Raw genomic sequence first — 15,045 nt, 5'->3', positions numbered from 1 at the left:
TCTGCCACGGCTTCTGCTTGAGTGCAGGAAGCTCTTGCAGCCAATTGGAAGCCACGCCTTGGTTGTCGAACATCTTGGAAGCCAAACGGGCTTCCGGAACGGATTACGTTCGATAACCAAGGTTTGACTGTATTATTATTAGTGCCTTTTTGTGACAGAACTCACCTCCAGCTCTCTGTCTCTCAGTCCCCATGGCAGCCATTTTGTGGTGGTACCCATGACACTTTGATCGAAATAGGAGTACTGGTGCTTCATTTTCTACCCCAAAGCACTGATTGTTATTAATATTAATTGTTATTTATTCTGTTTATATTCCACCCTTCCTCCCAAAAGAGCCCAAGGCAGCCTTAGGTTTTAGAGGCGTAGTCCCAGCGTGGTACAATGAAGGTTGCACTGCCTGACACGGGAAGCATAGTTCTGATATCGGTAGCCTTCCGTCATCTGAGGTTTGGTAATGTCAGGGGAGAGGTTTGTTTGCAAAGGTCTGTGCAAGGTTTTATTTATTTTCCTCACGCAACTGACCCTTTTGTGCTTGCTGAAAGCAGTTTGGAAGAGTGTTTGAAAGCAGCGCAGACATAATGCTGTCTGACACAGTTAGGAGTGCAGTTAGGAGACTGGGCAGCACCTCACCTCCTCTGCTTCTTCCTGGGTTAGGGCTGTCGTGAAATCTCCTTTATGGATTATTTTATAAATGCCACCTGCATTCTCTTCAGGCTTCAGTTTCCCTTCCATGATGGATCACAGTTGGCAGGATTCTTTGCACTTGACATTTGGTAACCCTGCCTGGAAGGCAGAAGGGGCAGGGGAAGGCGGCAGGTGGATCGCGCATGCAGAGGAACGACTGGCTTGGTTTGCAGGTCTAATTTGGGCCAAAGCAGCGAATAAACTATTGACGCAGGAACTGCTGCTTGCCAGGGGCCACACTTCAAAGCGGGAAGGGGGAGGGGGAGGAGCTGTTGTGGTGCAGTGCAGAGATTGTGGAAGTTGGACTAAGGGGATTTCAGTTAAAAAACACACCCTGTCAGCAATTATAAAGTTTCCAGGATATCCTTCAACCAGTCTCCACCTCACAACCTAACGTGCCGCAGGATGATGCATGAGATTGAGTAGGGGTTAACCCCATGTATGCTGCCTGGAGATCCCTGAGGAAAGACAGAAGCAAAAATGTGATAGATAAATTTTTTAAGCGTCTTTTTGTTTTAAGGAAACAGCAGCGTGGATTATTTGCTCCCTGGCTTTTTTGAACTTGCAGCCTAAGCATATGTGAGGTTCAAGGTTTCCAAGGTTCTCTCTGCATCCATATAATACAGTACCCACCTTCCGAAGTCCTTCTGCGCAGTGAAATTAGGCAGTTTCTTGGCTTGCACAGCTGCTGCCTCCACCATGCGCAGCAAACATATGGCCGGTATTATGCTTCTCTGTGAAATTGTTAATGTGCGCTGGACGTTGGACACTCCTGTTACATGGGAAAGATGCGTCTCCCTCACCTATCCTATTCTATCCTATCCTACCCTGCCCTTGGCAGTCAGTGAATATTATTGGGAAGAAGCCATAACCTGTGTGATTTTATGTAGCATTCTCAGTACAGGGTGTGTTAGGTACAGTGGTACCTTGGTTTGCAACCGTTTTGGATTACAACCACGTCAAACCCTGAAGTGTGTGTCCCTTTTTTTGGGGGGGGGGGATTACAACCGATTTTTTTGGGGGGGGAGGCCCCATTGACGAAAGCACGCCTTGGGTTGCAACCTGTTTTGGTTTACAACCGGACCTCCGGAACGGATTATGCTTGTAAACCAAGGTATCACTGTATTTTCCTTATCAGAGCTCTCTAAATTGGGCAATTGTCTTTCACTCTGCAACAGTGCCATCTACTGGCAGCTTTGTGGATTGCATGTACCGGTCTCGCCTAGCTGCTGATAGTTATACTAGCTTAAAAAAATAAAGCTGCTATGATGAGAGCGCATCCTATGGCTATAAGCAAGTGCTCTCCATACCTTTGCTGTATGTTTGCCTTCTAATCTACTGAACTGGACAGCAGTGCACCACTAAAGAGGCAGGCAGGAGTGGAGGCCTGGGTCTTTACCTAAAAGAACCCCACGGACCCTCCTGCTCTTCCTGTGTGCAACAAGTACTCATCCTTTCAGGGCAACAGGTTGATTACACTTGGTGTTTATTACTCTTCTTGAACGTGCTCTCCCCTTGTGTGTGGGAAGTCGTCCTGTTTGTTAACTGAGTTGCATATAAGCATTGGTTTGGCCTATTTGATCTAGGTTATGCAGCCCTGAGTTTGGTGACCTTGCAAATCCATTCTAGACTCCTGCTTCCTTCCAAATTGTGGTTTGCTTTCAAATTCTGAGCTCCTTCCTCTCAGTAAGGAAGCCGGCCACTTTTCCTGCAAACCATCACCTCGCTCCTCCTTCCATCCTGAGTAATACCTCTTCACCACCACTGTGTCCTCTTCTTTTCTCTCTTGCTTCTGCTCATCTCACAGGCTGCGGAGCGAGCACCTAATCGTATCTCCTCCTATCTTGAGAACTCCACTTTTCCTCCGGCCACCCCGATGAGATCAACAACCAAAAAGGTAGAGAGAGACTGGGAAGCACCCCAGACATGTCGCCCTGGAAGACAAACTTAAGACTAGGATCCTATGCACCCTTGGGAGTAAGTTGCATGGATTTAAGTGGAACTTCCTTCCAAGTAGACATGCATCGAATCCATCTAGTATAAGCAGTGCTTTCTTTTTTCTAAAAAAATGTTTAGGGGTACTCTCATTTTCCTACTCATATTGAAATACTGCCCCTCAGTGAGGCCCAACTTAGATTCGCAAAATGTTTAGGGGTATGCATCCCCCCAGAAAAAAAGCACTGAGTATAAGTATTTGGTTTAGAAGCAAGTGGCGCTAGTTGTTGTGAATGTGTAACAATGTTATGTGCTCTGAATAGGCAACAGAAGCGCAGGCAGCTCTGCGATGTGGCATTGCCTTGGGTAAGCCCTTTGGGTGGAGATCATGTATCTGTGGTGGTTTCTGCCATGAAGAAATTCAGGCCCTGCTGATTTTGGGGACTAAACCAATTTAGTCATGATAAAAATCCCACCCTCCTTTGAATGCTATTCCGCTTGCTCTCATACTTCAGTCTCTACTTTCTTTCCTTCAGTGTTATTTGCCATCTTTTTGGCTTTTTCTCGCAGAGCTGCTGCTCTGAGTCTTATATTCATAATACACAACTCACCTGAACCTTCTTCACATGTCTATGGGAGACTTTCAACGTGTCTGCCAGGAATAAACATGTAGACTTGCTTCTTGCTTTTAGGCAGTCCTAGATGGGAACTGCTCCTGGCTGGAGCTCATTGGGAGGGAGGACAACTTGAGACTCTTGGCCACTTCAGCTTTTGCTATTTCACTGATAACATATTTAACATTATATGGAATTTAAAAAAACACACCAACCTAATCAAGAGGAAGAAAGTAGGTCTGGCCTGTCGAGTTCTGAATGCAGATTGGTCCAGAGTCCAGACTGTGCTGTTGTATCCAGATAATAGTACTTTGAGAACTACAAGGGAAAGTTGGATGCTGATAACTCTGTTTAGACACGAGAGCAGTTTTGTGTGTGCCCCCCTCATTCCCATTCTGCATGCAGGAGGCCTGAACAACACAACCAGTCGCTCAATGGCTGTGTTTATAGTATGTATGCTACAAGGCTTCTGACTCCTTGGCCACTGACTGAGATGAGGCAGTGATCTTAGTGAGATGAGTTGGGTGGGTGTCAGTTACACCAAGAAGCATCCATCTGTGTAAATTGACTGGGGAATGAATGACTCCCCAGAAATCTCATTAGGGATCTGTGGTTTTTCAGACTAGGCCTGTATTCCAAAACCTGGCCCATTTCCTAGTCTTTGTCATTCATTGTTTTTCTAACCTAACAGCAGCTTCTGAAGATCTGTGACTTTTTTTTGACAGGCAATCAAACAGATTCTGAGTTGAAGAATAGGGTGTACAGATGAGGGCTGTATTTTTACTCCCTTTCTCTTCCCCTGGTTTGAAAGCAGCTGGTAGCTCCAGAAGCACCAGCCTGTGACTCTGTACTCAGTCCTGCAATGGTTGAGCTGAATTTCCGCAAGGGGCGTGCTGAGTGTTTCCTCTCCTTGTGAATCTCTTTTAGCTTCTTCATGAAGAACTGGCCCTGCAGTGGGTGGTGAGCACCAGTTCCGTGCGGGAAGCTGCCTTGCATCAAGCCTGGTTCTTCTTCCAGTTGATGGTATGCCCCTTGCTGCTGATCTCCCTAAAAAATTGCTGGCCTTCTGCCCAGGAGCATCCATGATCTGGTTGCTGGCTTTACGTGTTGCCTTATGTCCCTTTGCTGTCCAGTTTCCAAATTTCTGCTTTGCACAGTGTCACTATAGAAAGTTATGAGAGAACTGAGTTGTCCCTCAAGGTGTATCCTAGATCAGCCTTTGGGAAAAAACAACCACCTTCCCTAAAATATTAAGCAATGAAAAGAACTGATGTGCAGTTCTACAGGGTGCTCTGTTAAAAGCACCACACCTAGGTCCAAATTTCATCATTTTGTATTTGGAAGTCGAGGAAGGTTTCCGAAAGGAACAGAATTATGAGTGGCTCAGTCGCTCTGTGATAATCCCAGTGGCAGACTTTTCAGATTTAAAGTGAAATTCTTTTCTGCCTGTCTTATTTTGCCAGTTCTTTTTAGGATATTTAACCTCTCTTCAGTCAGGCCGGCAGCTTTGGCACAGTAGTTTAAGCAGCCTAACTGATTTTCAGCTGCTCACGTGCAGATAGTCCCAAGTGGAGTGCACTGTTCTAAGAGAGGATTTCCCCAACCATGGTCAGCTGTACAGGTCAGCTCAGTCTAAATTGGAATTCCCAAAGGGGTTAGAATAATTGGGCAGTGGCTGCTGATCCAGGAGGATGAAACTCCCTTGATGGTCTTCTTAGGTGAAGAGCATGGCACACCATCTCTTCTTGTGTGACAAGCTGGAGGCACCTCGCAAGCTGCGTTTCCCTGGCCGTTTTGTTGATGACATCTCAGCCCTGGTGTGCACCGTCAGTGCCGAAATCGCCAGCCGTTGCCAGAAGGTTTGTGCAAGTTTCTTTTGTTTGGCTTCCTCTCCATCCATTCCTTCAGAGTTTTCTATCCGCATCACTCTACAAACAAGCCAAGTGACTTAATTTGCATGTTTTAAACCTTGACCTGCATTAGAGTGCAAACTTTAAAAAGTTCAGTGTTGGGAGCAACAAGGTACAGGTTTCTCTGCTTTCCATATTCTTTCTCCTAAGCTACAGGTGTAAACAAATAAAACCCAAGCTTTACATTTTCATATAACTCCTAGGATCTCTCAAGTGACAAAAAACATAATGGATATGGAATTTCCTGCACTGAATGCCCTAGAATATATTGTTGTGACCCACTTTTCATGTAAAATGTGATTTTTAAAAAACAACCAAAACAGACTATCTGTATAAAATAGGATCCTTGCTAGATTAAAACATTAATGGTGGGGATATAGCAGCCCTTAATAATATAGGTAGATACATGCAGCAAGTCTTACCCACCTTCTTTATAAATGTGCATCCATTCGTGCATATATATTACATTTGAGTGACTTAGGCTGTATTAACACCCCCGCAAAACCCCCCACAATCTACAATTTTTTAAAGTGGGTTTTAAAAAAGAAATGGTTTATGTGATTATATAACCACAAAAGAATCCAAAGATGGCTAGTTGTTCTTGATCTCCCTTTAAAATTCACAACTGGAGCAAAATGGAAACCTTTGTGTATAATCTGCTGAGAACTTCTATATGAACCTCATTGAAATGTGTGGGAATTCTGTGAGATATCTGCCCCATTTTGATTCTGTGCTAGCAGCTTGCACTCGCTCACATGGTCTTAATCCCCTCTGCCATTTGCTCAGTTTCTGACCTGCATTCAGGGTTGCCAGAGCCCCACAGAAGCCCCTTCAATTGCCACCTCACATACTTCTGTGCTTCTTCTGCAGGATATTGAGCTAGTGGAACGTCTCAACAGCAGCCTGGCCTTTTTCCTCAATGACCTACTATCCCTCATGGATCGCGGCTTTGTCTTCAACCTCCTGCGTTCTTACTACAAGCAGGTAACAAGAGGAACCCAGTGGTTCTCTTTTCCCAGGCTGCTAATTTTACCTCCTGGAAGAGGGCACAATAACTAGGAGAGAGGGCAAGAGTTTTATTTACATAGGTGGATGCGGAAAACTTTCTGTATGTGCAGAACATAAAGATCCAGTGTGTTGTAGGGGTTGGAGTGTTGGACTAGGACCTGAGAGACCAGGGTTCAAATCCCTGTTCAGCCATGAAGATCATAGGGTGGCCTTGGGCCAGCCACAGGTCTACTTTGTAGGGTAGTTGTGAAGATAAAACGGGGAAGAAGAAAAGCATGTATGCCACCTTGAGCTCCTTGGAGGAAAGGTGGGGTATGAATGCAAATATATACATAAGTAATTGGTTAAAGCTTGAACCCTCACTCAGTTCAAGTGATGTTAGACTGGACACTGGAGAAGGAGATGGTGACTCTGGGTGGCCTCTGCTAGAGGCTGGAGGGTTCACAGTGCTGTACCAAGCCTACAAGGGATGCGGCAGGTGCTGTGGTCTAAACCACTGAGCCTCTTGCGTATGCTGATCGGAAGGTTGGCGGTTCGAATCCCCGTGATGGAATGAGCTCCCGTTGCTCTGCCACAGCTCCTGCCAACCTAACAGTCCGAAAGCACACCAGTGCAAGTAGATAAATAGGTACCGCTGCGGCAGGAAGGTAAACAGCATTTACGTGCGCTCTGGGTTCTGTTACGGTGTCCCGTTGCACCAGAAGCGGTTTAGTCATGCTGGCCACATGACCCAGAAAGCTGTCTGTGGACAAACGTCGGCTCCCTTGGCCTGAAAGCTAGATGAGCGCCACAACCCTATAGTCGCCTTTGACTGGACTTTACCAAGCCCACAACAGCTACCTTCCTTCCTCCTCTCCAGATCAATAACAGGCTGCTGACCACCCAGAACCCCAATGCCCTCATTGCTCTGAGGATGGACTTCATCCGTATCATCTGCAGCCATGAGCATTACGTCACTCTGAACCTGCCCTGCAGTGGCCTCTCCCCACCTGCTTCCCCTTCCCCCTCCGTTTCTTCAGCAACCTCCCAGGTAAGCAGCCCAGCGTAAGGGAAGGGAACGTGAGAAAAGGACACTCTTGGTGGATCAGAGTCAGAGCATGACTCCATCCGGTCCCACCAGCCTGCCTTGAACAACCCTGAGCCAGGTGTCTCTGCAAGCACACCAGCTGGGCATGAAGGCGGCAGCTGACCTGCTGCCCCCAGCCTCTGCTATCGGATGCCCTCCCTGGGAAATAGTCTGATCCCTTTCAGAGCTGCCTTAAGCAAGTGGCCAGGTAGCAGATACCACTGGGAATTGGGGTAGGGGTGTGTGTTGGGGTGATGACTGCTGGCTCAAAGAAGGTTTGCTGAAGAAGTAGGCTTCCAGGAAAGACTTGAAAGAGATGGAAAGTTTTTCTGGTAGCGAGAGGAATCAGCATGTTGAAAAACCAAGAGGCAAACGGCAGCATTGGAGGGACAGGAAAAAAATTGGGAGCATTGCCATGGATTGCTCAGTGAGCACCAAGAGGTGACTGGGCAGGGGATGCTAGCTGACTCTCCCTGAGGAGGTCATTCCCCTGCCCCCATGGCTGAAAGGGGCAGCATTGTCACCCCTAGGAAGTCATGAAACACTGCAGAGGATTGATCCCCTGCCCCTTAACTCTCCCTGCTTCCCTTGCTCCTGCAGAGCTCTATATCACTGTGGCGATCACACAGGGTCCCCGGACGTTTAACTGTCTACTGATCCCTGTGCCACCACTGTGATCACTTCTCCGCTGCCACCAACCAGTTACTCTCTGGTAAAACACTGAGTCCAGTCAGTTGTTAAAAGTGAACCACAAAAAAAAAAGTTTATTTTACACACATTAACAAGTTTATGGTTTCTCCGATAATATTCCTGTCAGTATCTTAACTTTAGTTTCTTTGCTGGCCTGTACCTTCCTAACACCTTCTGACTGATTATCTCAACTGTTTGACTGACTCCTCTTAACAAATTCTCTCCCTCTCTCACACCAGTCTAGCCCAACTCACAAACTTATCTTCCCTCTCTCATCTACCTCCAGACTGTCTTCTCAACCACTCTAACCCTAACTCTTCTTAACAAATTCTCTCTGTGCTGAAACCTTATACACAGTTAACTCTGCCCCTTGGTTAGTCATTTTACAATTAGTTAACCCTTTCCCTATGAACCCAGTATGATGTCACACACATAGGAGGGCAAACGCCACAATCACCTTTCGTAGTTGACAATTGTGGAACCTTTCCTTTCTTCTCCTTGCCCCCTCCCCCCTTTTAAAGAAGTAGTTCATGAAAGCAACAACTGAGAGAGACTGGCTCATTCGAAAGGCTACCAGTAAATGATGGCAACTGAGATGTGAAGCTTGGACGCTGTTCTTTTCCATGCAATGATAAGGAAAGGAACGATTCACGACATGCTGGCTGGGGTCAGCCCTGCTTGTTTTCTCATGGCCTTTCCCCTTTCCCAGGGCTCAGCCTTCTCCAGCCACACACAGGACCAACGAGTGGCCAGCATGTTTGAGCTGTCGGTGGCCTTTCGGCAGCAGCACTTCCTGGCAGGGCTGGTGCTGATGGAGCTGGCTCTCATCCTGGAGCCGGATGCAGAGGGGTAAGTGTGGTCCTTTGGGATGGTTCCCTGATGCCCTTGTAGCCAGAGCCCTTTCTGACATCCCTGCTCTCTTCCCTTCCCTTGCCTCAGAGCCTTCTTCTTGCACAAGAAGGCAATCAGCACTCTTCACAACCTGCTGTGCAGCCACGACTCGGACCCTCGCTACATGGACCGTTCGGTACGGGAGCACGTGGCTCAGTTGTACTTGCCTCTGATTGGCATCGTCATGGACGCCCTGCCCCAGCTCTACGACTTCACAGGTGAGGCCAGGAGGCCCTTCTGGAGGCAGGGAGGAGGGTGATAATGGGTGGAGGTACCAATGTGTGCAAATTCCTAGCCGGTTTTCAGAAACAACAGCCTCTCCCCAACCTCCCTTGCTGCCAGCAAGCCTGTTGTCTTCAGTTTTGTTCCACATACTTGGAATAGGGCCAGTTAAGCAGAGGGCTTGGGTGGCCATGGCATCAATCCCAGTTGTGTCAAACTCGCTGACTGTAGCTGCTGCCCTCCCAGGCGAGGGAGGAGAATCCAGCTGTCCAGCATATGAGTTTCACTATCTGAGGTTTGATATGGTGGTCATTCTGTGAAGCCATACCAAGCTGACGTTTTAAAAAATGCTTTGCTGTTCTGCATTGGGTCAGTACTTTGGCCTTGTTATTAAAACCAGGTTCTCTCTTTATTTTATATTGTTTTTAGTATCACTGAGGATCTCTCTGGCTAGGTCTTATCACATCCACCATTAAAACTGTTTGTTCTGTCTCCTTATCTAAAGTTTCTCCAAAAATAATCACACTCTTGGTGAGAGGTGCCAACGGTGACATCTCTTTGTATCTGAAAATTCAATCAAAGAGATTTCCGCTTACATCTGATGCCATTTGATTCCTATTTGTAGTTTATGAAAGCATATTAGCTTTCTGTCTAGCTCTGAAATTATAAATTCTGAGCAACTTGCTTCATTCATTCTTTCTAATATCAAAGTCAATGAAGTAACTGTTCTCTGATTAACAGGATACAAAGGATTTGTTCCAAATACAATGCCTTTTAATGTGTTATGATTTGACACCCAGCTATAAGACTAGAAAAAACATTATTTTATATTTCGTTGCCTTCTGTTTTTTCCTAGTTAATTCCTTTTGTACTCTGTCCTTTAATTCCTAACTAGAACATCCTTAGCCAGTTTCCCCATCATCAGTTCAGCACACACTTACTGAACAACACAAAAGCAAAAATCTAAAGCCTGTCAGTTGAGCAAATGCAATTTAAGTGAGCTTAAGAGTGGCACTTAAGAAGAGAGAACCAGTCTTTGAATATTCAGAAACATGTCAGTCTCACAGCCCAGGAAATCCTGGAAAACGGCCACAGTTTGAGTGGTGATTTGTGGCTTGGTTATGTGTCATAGCTTCCCATGTCGTTTCTCATTTGTTTTGGGGAAACGTACAACATTTGAAGCAGAGTCAGAGCCACAAAGGAAGTCTCAAGTCATGCAGATTTAAAGACTACATGATATAGTATAGAGAAGCTAATGAAAGGGAAAACAAGGAAGTTGTGAAGGAACAAAAGAAAAGAAAGCCAGAGGAAGAGTCTGGGATTAAAGTCTGGTGCTTATAATAGAATCCAGAGCTTTAAGCAAGGAATCTCACAGCCTGACACTTGGAACTGACTTGATAAGCTACCCAGGACTGCGTGAGCTCGGTCCTAGAACAGCCTTCCATATCTGTGGATCTCGAGAGGTTGTTGGACTACAACTCCCATCAGCCTCAGCTGTCCTGGCCCAGTGGTCAAGGATGGTGGTGGGAGTCCAACAAAATCTGGAAGGCAGTAGGCTGAGAGAGGCTGCCCCAGAGCTTATATAAGGGAAAAGAAGTGTGTTTTGTTAACCCCAATAATTTGCAGGTAGCTTTGAGGCCCCTGGAATGGCCAAGTATACACTGCTAGGAATCTGGCCCTTCTTCATTTTAGTGGTCAGCATTGCAGAAGTTCTTGCCTGCAGGGATGGTTCATGGCCCCTGCCTGGCCTTGGCTCTGATTTTGCCAGAAATCACTTCAACGAAATCAGTCTGTGAAATCAACCAAACAAAAAAATCTTGAAGTGGCTTCCCCATCACCTTAGCTTGCATTAGCTTTGGTGGGTTGCTTAGCTTCCGTTGCCTTTATCGTTCATTTTAGCTGCTTGGAATGTCTCTGAAGAGGAAAATGAGAGTCAAAACCTTATTAAGGAACATTTGTGCAAATTAGCTTTTCTTCTATTTCTCTATATATAAATATATATATTTAAATGGAATATCAGTATCCAAAGTTATTGACTGGGTGGTGGCGGTGGCTGGGCTATCTTTTCTTCTCTTATCGGTCCTTATTGGGCAATTAATTCAACTTTACAGAGAACCTCAGCCAGCGAGGGCGGCTGGCCTCTGTGACAGTTGAGGACGGCGATGGGGATGGCAGCACCATTAGCCAGTCAGTTGCCATGGCCATTGCTGGCTCTCCCTTGCCCCACGCTCATCGGTCCACTGTCTTCCAAATGCCATCAGTGGTGAGTGTACACTGCCCTCTGGGGCTAGAGAACGAAACCGAAACTTGGGTGGGGAATACTTGCACATTAGAAGGGGATGAGGGTTTGTATAGCTCTCCAGTGCCGTTGGACTCCCAACTCCCTCCCTTCAGCCCAGTGGTCAGGGGTGATGAATCTAACATCATCTGGAAGACCATAAGCTCCCTATCTCAGCTTTAGAGACAGAATTCTCAGTGATAATGATACCTGGTATTGGACAGCCTCCCATTTAAGCAGGGAGCCATTTCTATTGGGAACTTGTGGAATGAACCCAGGAGCATACAGCTCTCAGTCCTCAGCAGGAAAGTCTCTGTGTGTTCAGATTTGTAACATGGTTTATCTCAAACACAATAGGAGATTTAACAGTACAAAAACTATTAGTTGATTGCAGTGAGTTTTGTTTGATTATGTGAGGCAGGTGGTTATTGGGTCAGATTAGCCTTATCAATTTGTATGCTGTTGCGGGGTTTATATTACTATCTTGTTGGGCTGTGTATGTAATAAAGGACAGCCATACTGGGGTGAAGGCATCCTCTTTTGTAACTGAAAATCCTTTAATAAAAACAAACACCCACACAAGGACTTGCATGAAGCAGCCAATTTAAAAACTCCATCCAGCTACTACTTGCATTTCCTATTCTGACATAGTGATATCATTAGGCAATGTGGGCCCAAAACATTGCTCCTCAAAACCAAAGGAAAGGAGGTCCTTATGAATAGAGAGCAGCAGGGCACCACTGCTGCCTCTGCCTTCTTTGATGCACTGTGCCATTTGGCACGCTTAGTTGGGAGAGGGGGGAGTGGGGAGTCTGGGTCAAGTGGAGCTGGGCTGAGCTCATCTCTTGCTTGTTTGCAGCCACCACGCCAGTATAGCATGCTGTCAGCTGAAGCAAGTCGCAACCTGCTGGTGTGTCTCCTGTGGGTACTGAAGAATGCGGATGGAGCTGTGCTGCATCGCTGGCTTGCTGACCTCTCTGCTTTGCATGTGAACCGTCTCCTTGACCTGCTCTACCTCTGTGTCTCTTGCTTCGAGTATAAGGTTAGAGTCCAGGCGCTGAGAGAACCAAACATGGCTCCCCTGCTTCCCTCCTCCCCTTCCCAGGACTTTGGGGGACAGAACGCAAGAATCCCACCTTTAGCTGGCTGGACTCCTCACCTAGACGAACTCCTTAGTGGTTGCAGACCTCAAAGCATGCAGTCTTTGACAGAATGTGGCCAGCAAAGAGGGGAGAAGAGGCAAGAGAAATGCAGCCTCTGACTGCAACAGTCAGAGGCTGCGTTTCCTTCCAAGGAGAGCCTTAGAAAACAGCGGTTCTACAACACTTTGGGTGTCTTAAGGCAAGAGCAGACAGGCTTCAGGCTGTAGGAGCTCTCTGTTGTTTAATAGAACACTAAGAGTTCACCTGCTGGAGCCTTAGGCAAAAGACATAAAGGTAAAGGAACCCCTGACCATTAGGTCCATTCGTGGCTGACTCTGGGGTTGCGGCGCTCATCTCGCTTTATTGGCTTCCGGGCCATGTGGCCAGCATGACTAAGCCGCTTCTGGTGAACCAGAGCAGCGCACGGAAACACCGTTTACCTTCCTGCCGGAGCAGTACCTATTTATCTACTTGCACTTTGACGTGCTTTCGAACTGCTAGGTTGGCAGGAGCAGGGACCGAGCAACGGGAGCTCACCCCGTCATGGGGATTCGAACCGCCAACCTTCTGATCGGCAAGTCCTAGGCTCTATGGTTTAGCCCACAGCGCCACCTGCGTCCCAGGCAAAAGACATACACTTCAGTTAAAGAATTCTAAGTCCAGGAACTTGTACCGAGTACCAGAACTGAGTCAAGTTCACAGTCCTTCCATATACAAAATGCACCCCCTGGTTCACACCCATCTAAGCACAACCACGATCCATTTCAGCAGGTAGAGTCATGTTGTTGTTAAATTGTGGGGCATAAATCCTTGCCAATCTGCTTCATGCCACACAGAGATCGACCAGTAGATCCTGATCTACCTTCTTCCCACCCCTGCTGTAAGAATTCTTCTAACGTGGTGATTGAATAGGAAGCTAAATGTAAGAAGCCACTGACAGTCTATAGTGAAACCATTCCTATAAGATATTGTGAAGTCCAGTAGTGCAATTCAGTTCAATATAGTGCTGTTGTTGGCTATGAGCTAAAATGGGGAGTGGTGGGAACCTTGCATTTGGAGCCCCAAAATACCTCTTTGCCAGATGTGAAGTGTGGCAGCTTAACAATTCTTGCCTATTGTATTTGGGGCTGATGTGGCCCTAGCCAGAAGCATTCTCCATGGTAAAAGCTGAAAGGACTTCACATCCCACTGCTCAGCGCCTGTTGAAATGAGCACCCGGCCACTTTCTTCAGTGAGCAATTGCCTGCCTGTTCTATGAGTTCTGGGCCTGCCAGGTTTTGCTCCTGCAGCCAAACTCCCCCTCTTGCTTAGCAGCGAGGACTTTTAGACTCACTGCCATCCACAGGGCAAGAAGGCCTTTGAGCGCATCAACAGCCTGACCTTCAAGAAGTCTCTGGACATGAAAGCACGACTGGAGGAAGCCATCCTGGGCACTATTGGGGCACGCCAGGAGATGGTGCGACGCAGCCGAGGTGAGAATGAGAGAGGGTGGGGCTGTTTATCATGAGCTTGCTTCTGTAGTCTCCAGAAGCAAGCTTCTGGAAGTAAGCAGATATAAACTCTTTGGAGTACCATCTGTGTGATCAGAAGAGAACTCTATTCATTCCCTTGAAGGCTCACTCTAGCTGAAGCATCTTTCAGACGTTAAGGGCTGGTTTTCGGTTACTGGAACTAGGCTTGGTGGGAAGGAGTTTTCAGATCTGTCATGGTACTCATGCCCTTTCTCCCCTTTCTACACAGAGCGGAGTCCATTTGGAAACCAAGAAAATGTTCGCTGGAGGAAGAATATTGCCCATTGGAGGCAGAATTCGGACAAGGTGGACAAGTGCGTTTGTGGGCAACTCCGGGGGGGATCAGGGGATAGGTAGTACCTTGTTTACATTCACACATTGGACTGGTTTACCTTTAATACTTACCAAAACCTTGGCTGAATGCAAATGAGCAACCCTTTTATTTTTATTTTATATACCGTGATCTGTTTATGTGAACCTGCTGAGACCTTTGGGAATAATAATAATAATAATAATAATAATAATAATAATAATAATAATAATAAAGAGAAGACGGTGGCCACTTTGCTCCCCCTCCGCCCTGTTGCTGTTGCAAATGAAGCCATTATTTAGCATAGCATTAACACTGAAATCCAGATTCATGGTTTATTTCCTCCAGACAAACCGCAAGCAGTAAGCTATAGAACAATCCTCACAGTGCAGACAGTTACCCAAGAACAGGAACCAAACGAGCCTGAACACACAGTGACTCTCATAGTGTGTGTGTGAGTTATGTGCAGTGCCTTAATCATAAATTAGTGTGTTTGGTTTGTCATATAGCCATGGCATTCAGGGCATCTACTAGATTATTATTTTTTTATAAAAAGAATTAACTCAGGTTTTAGTTTTCATGATTGTGTTGGAAAGCATATAGAGAAAAAGACTGTGTGGGATAAAGATTCTGAGTCCAAGATAGAGATGTGCTTTTAGTTCCTTCTCATTGGCTTGCCATCATCCCATATCCCAGCTTTCCCACCCTTATAGAGAAGGTGCTGCAGGCCCCTTGGGGCTGCTCCTGATCTTTGGCAAGAGCTAATTGCAGGAACTAGCTACCT

At 46.5% G+C, this 15,045-nt stretch overlaps 1 protein-coding gene across 8 annotated transcripts in view; it reads left to right on the top strand.

Moving 5' to 3' along the window:
• Positions 1-15,045, top strand: part of DOCK6 (dedicator of cytokinesis 6) — a 95,337-nt gene that overhangs the window by 51,829 nt on the left and 28,463 nt on the right. For 3 of the 8 annotated variants that reach the window (XM_077921470.1, XM_077921471.1, XM_077921475.1), the window contains 11 exons: positions 2,492-2,581; positions 4,161-4,256; positions 4,952-5,092; positions 6,014-6,127; positions 7,011-7,181; positions 8,617-8,756; positions 8,847-9,016; positions 11,132-11,283; positions 12,158-12,340; positions 13,786-13,912; positions 14,181-14,265. In XM_077921470.1, coding sequence (XP_077777596.1) covers positions 2,492-2,581; positions 4,161-4,256; positions 4,952-5,092; positions 6,014-6,127; positions 7,011-7,181; positions 8,617-8,756; positions 8,847-9,016; positions 11,132-11,283; positions 12,158-12,340; positions 13,786-13,912; positions 14,181-14,265 — 1,469 coding nt within the window. Of the gene's footprint in view, positions 1-2,491; positions 2,662-4,160; positions 4,259-4,951; positions 5,093-6,013; positions 6,128-7,010; positions 7,182-8,616; positions 8,757-8,846; positions 9,017-11,131; positions 11,284-12,157; positions 12,341-13,785; positions 13,913-14,180; positions 14,266-15,045 lie in introns of those variants that run through there. The other 5 variants (XM_077921474.1, XM_077921472.1, XM_077921473.1 and 2 more) reach the window with 3 other exon arrangements.

The sequence above is a fragment of the Podarcis muralis genome, chromosome 17, assembly GCF_964188315.1.
Source record: "Podarcis muralis chromosome 17, rPodMur119.hap1.1, whole genome shotgun sequence".
Classification (NCBI taxonomy): domain Eukaryota; kingdom Metazoa; phylum Chordata; class Lepidosauria; order Squamata; family Lacertidae; genus Podarcis; species Podarcis muralis.
Note: the sequence above shows the minus strand (reverse complement) of the source record. Positions and strands in the feature narration are given on the sequence as shown.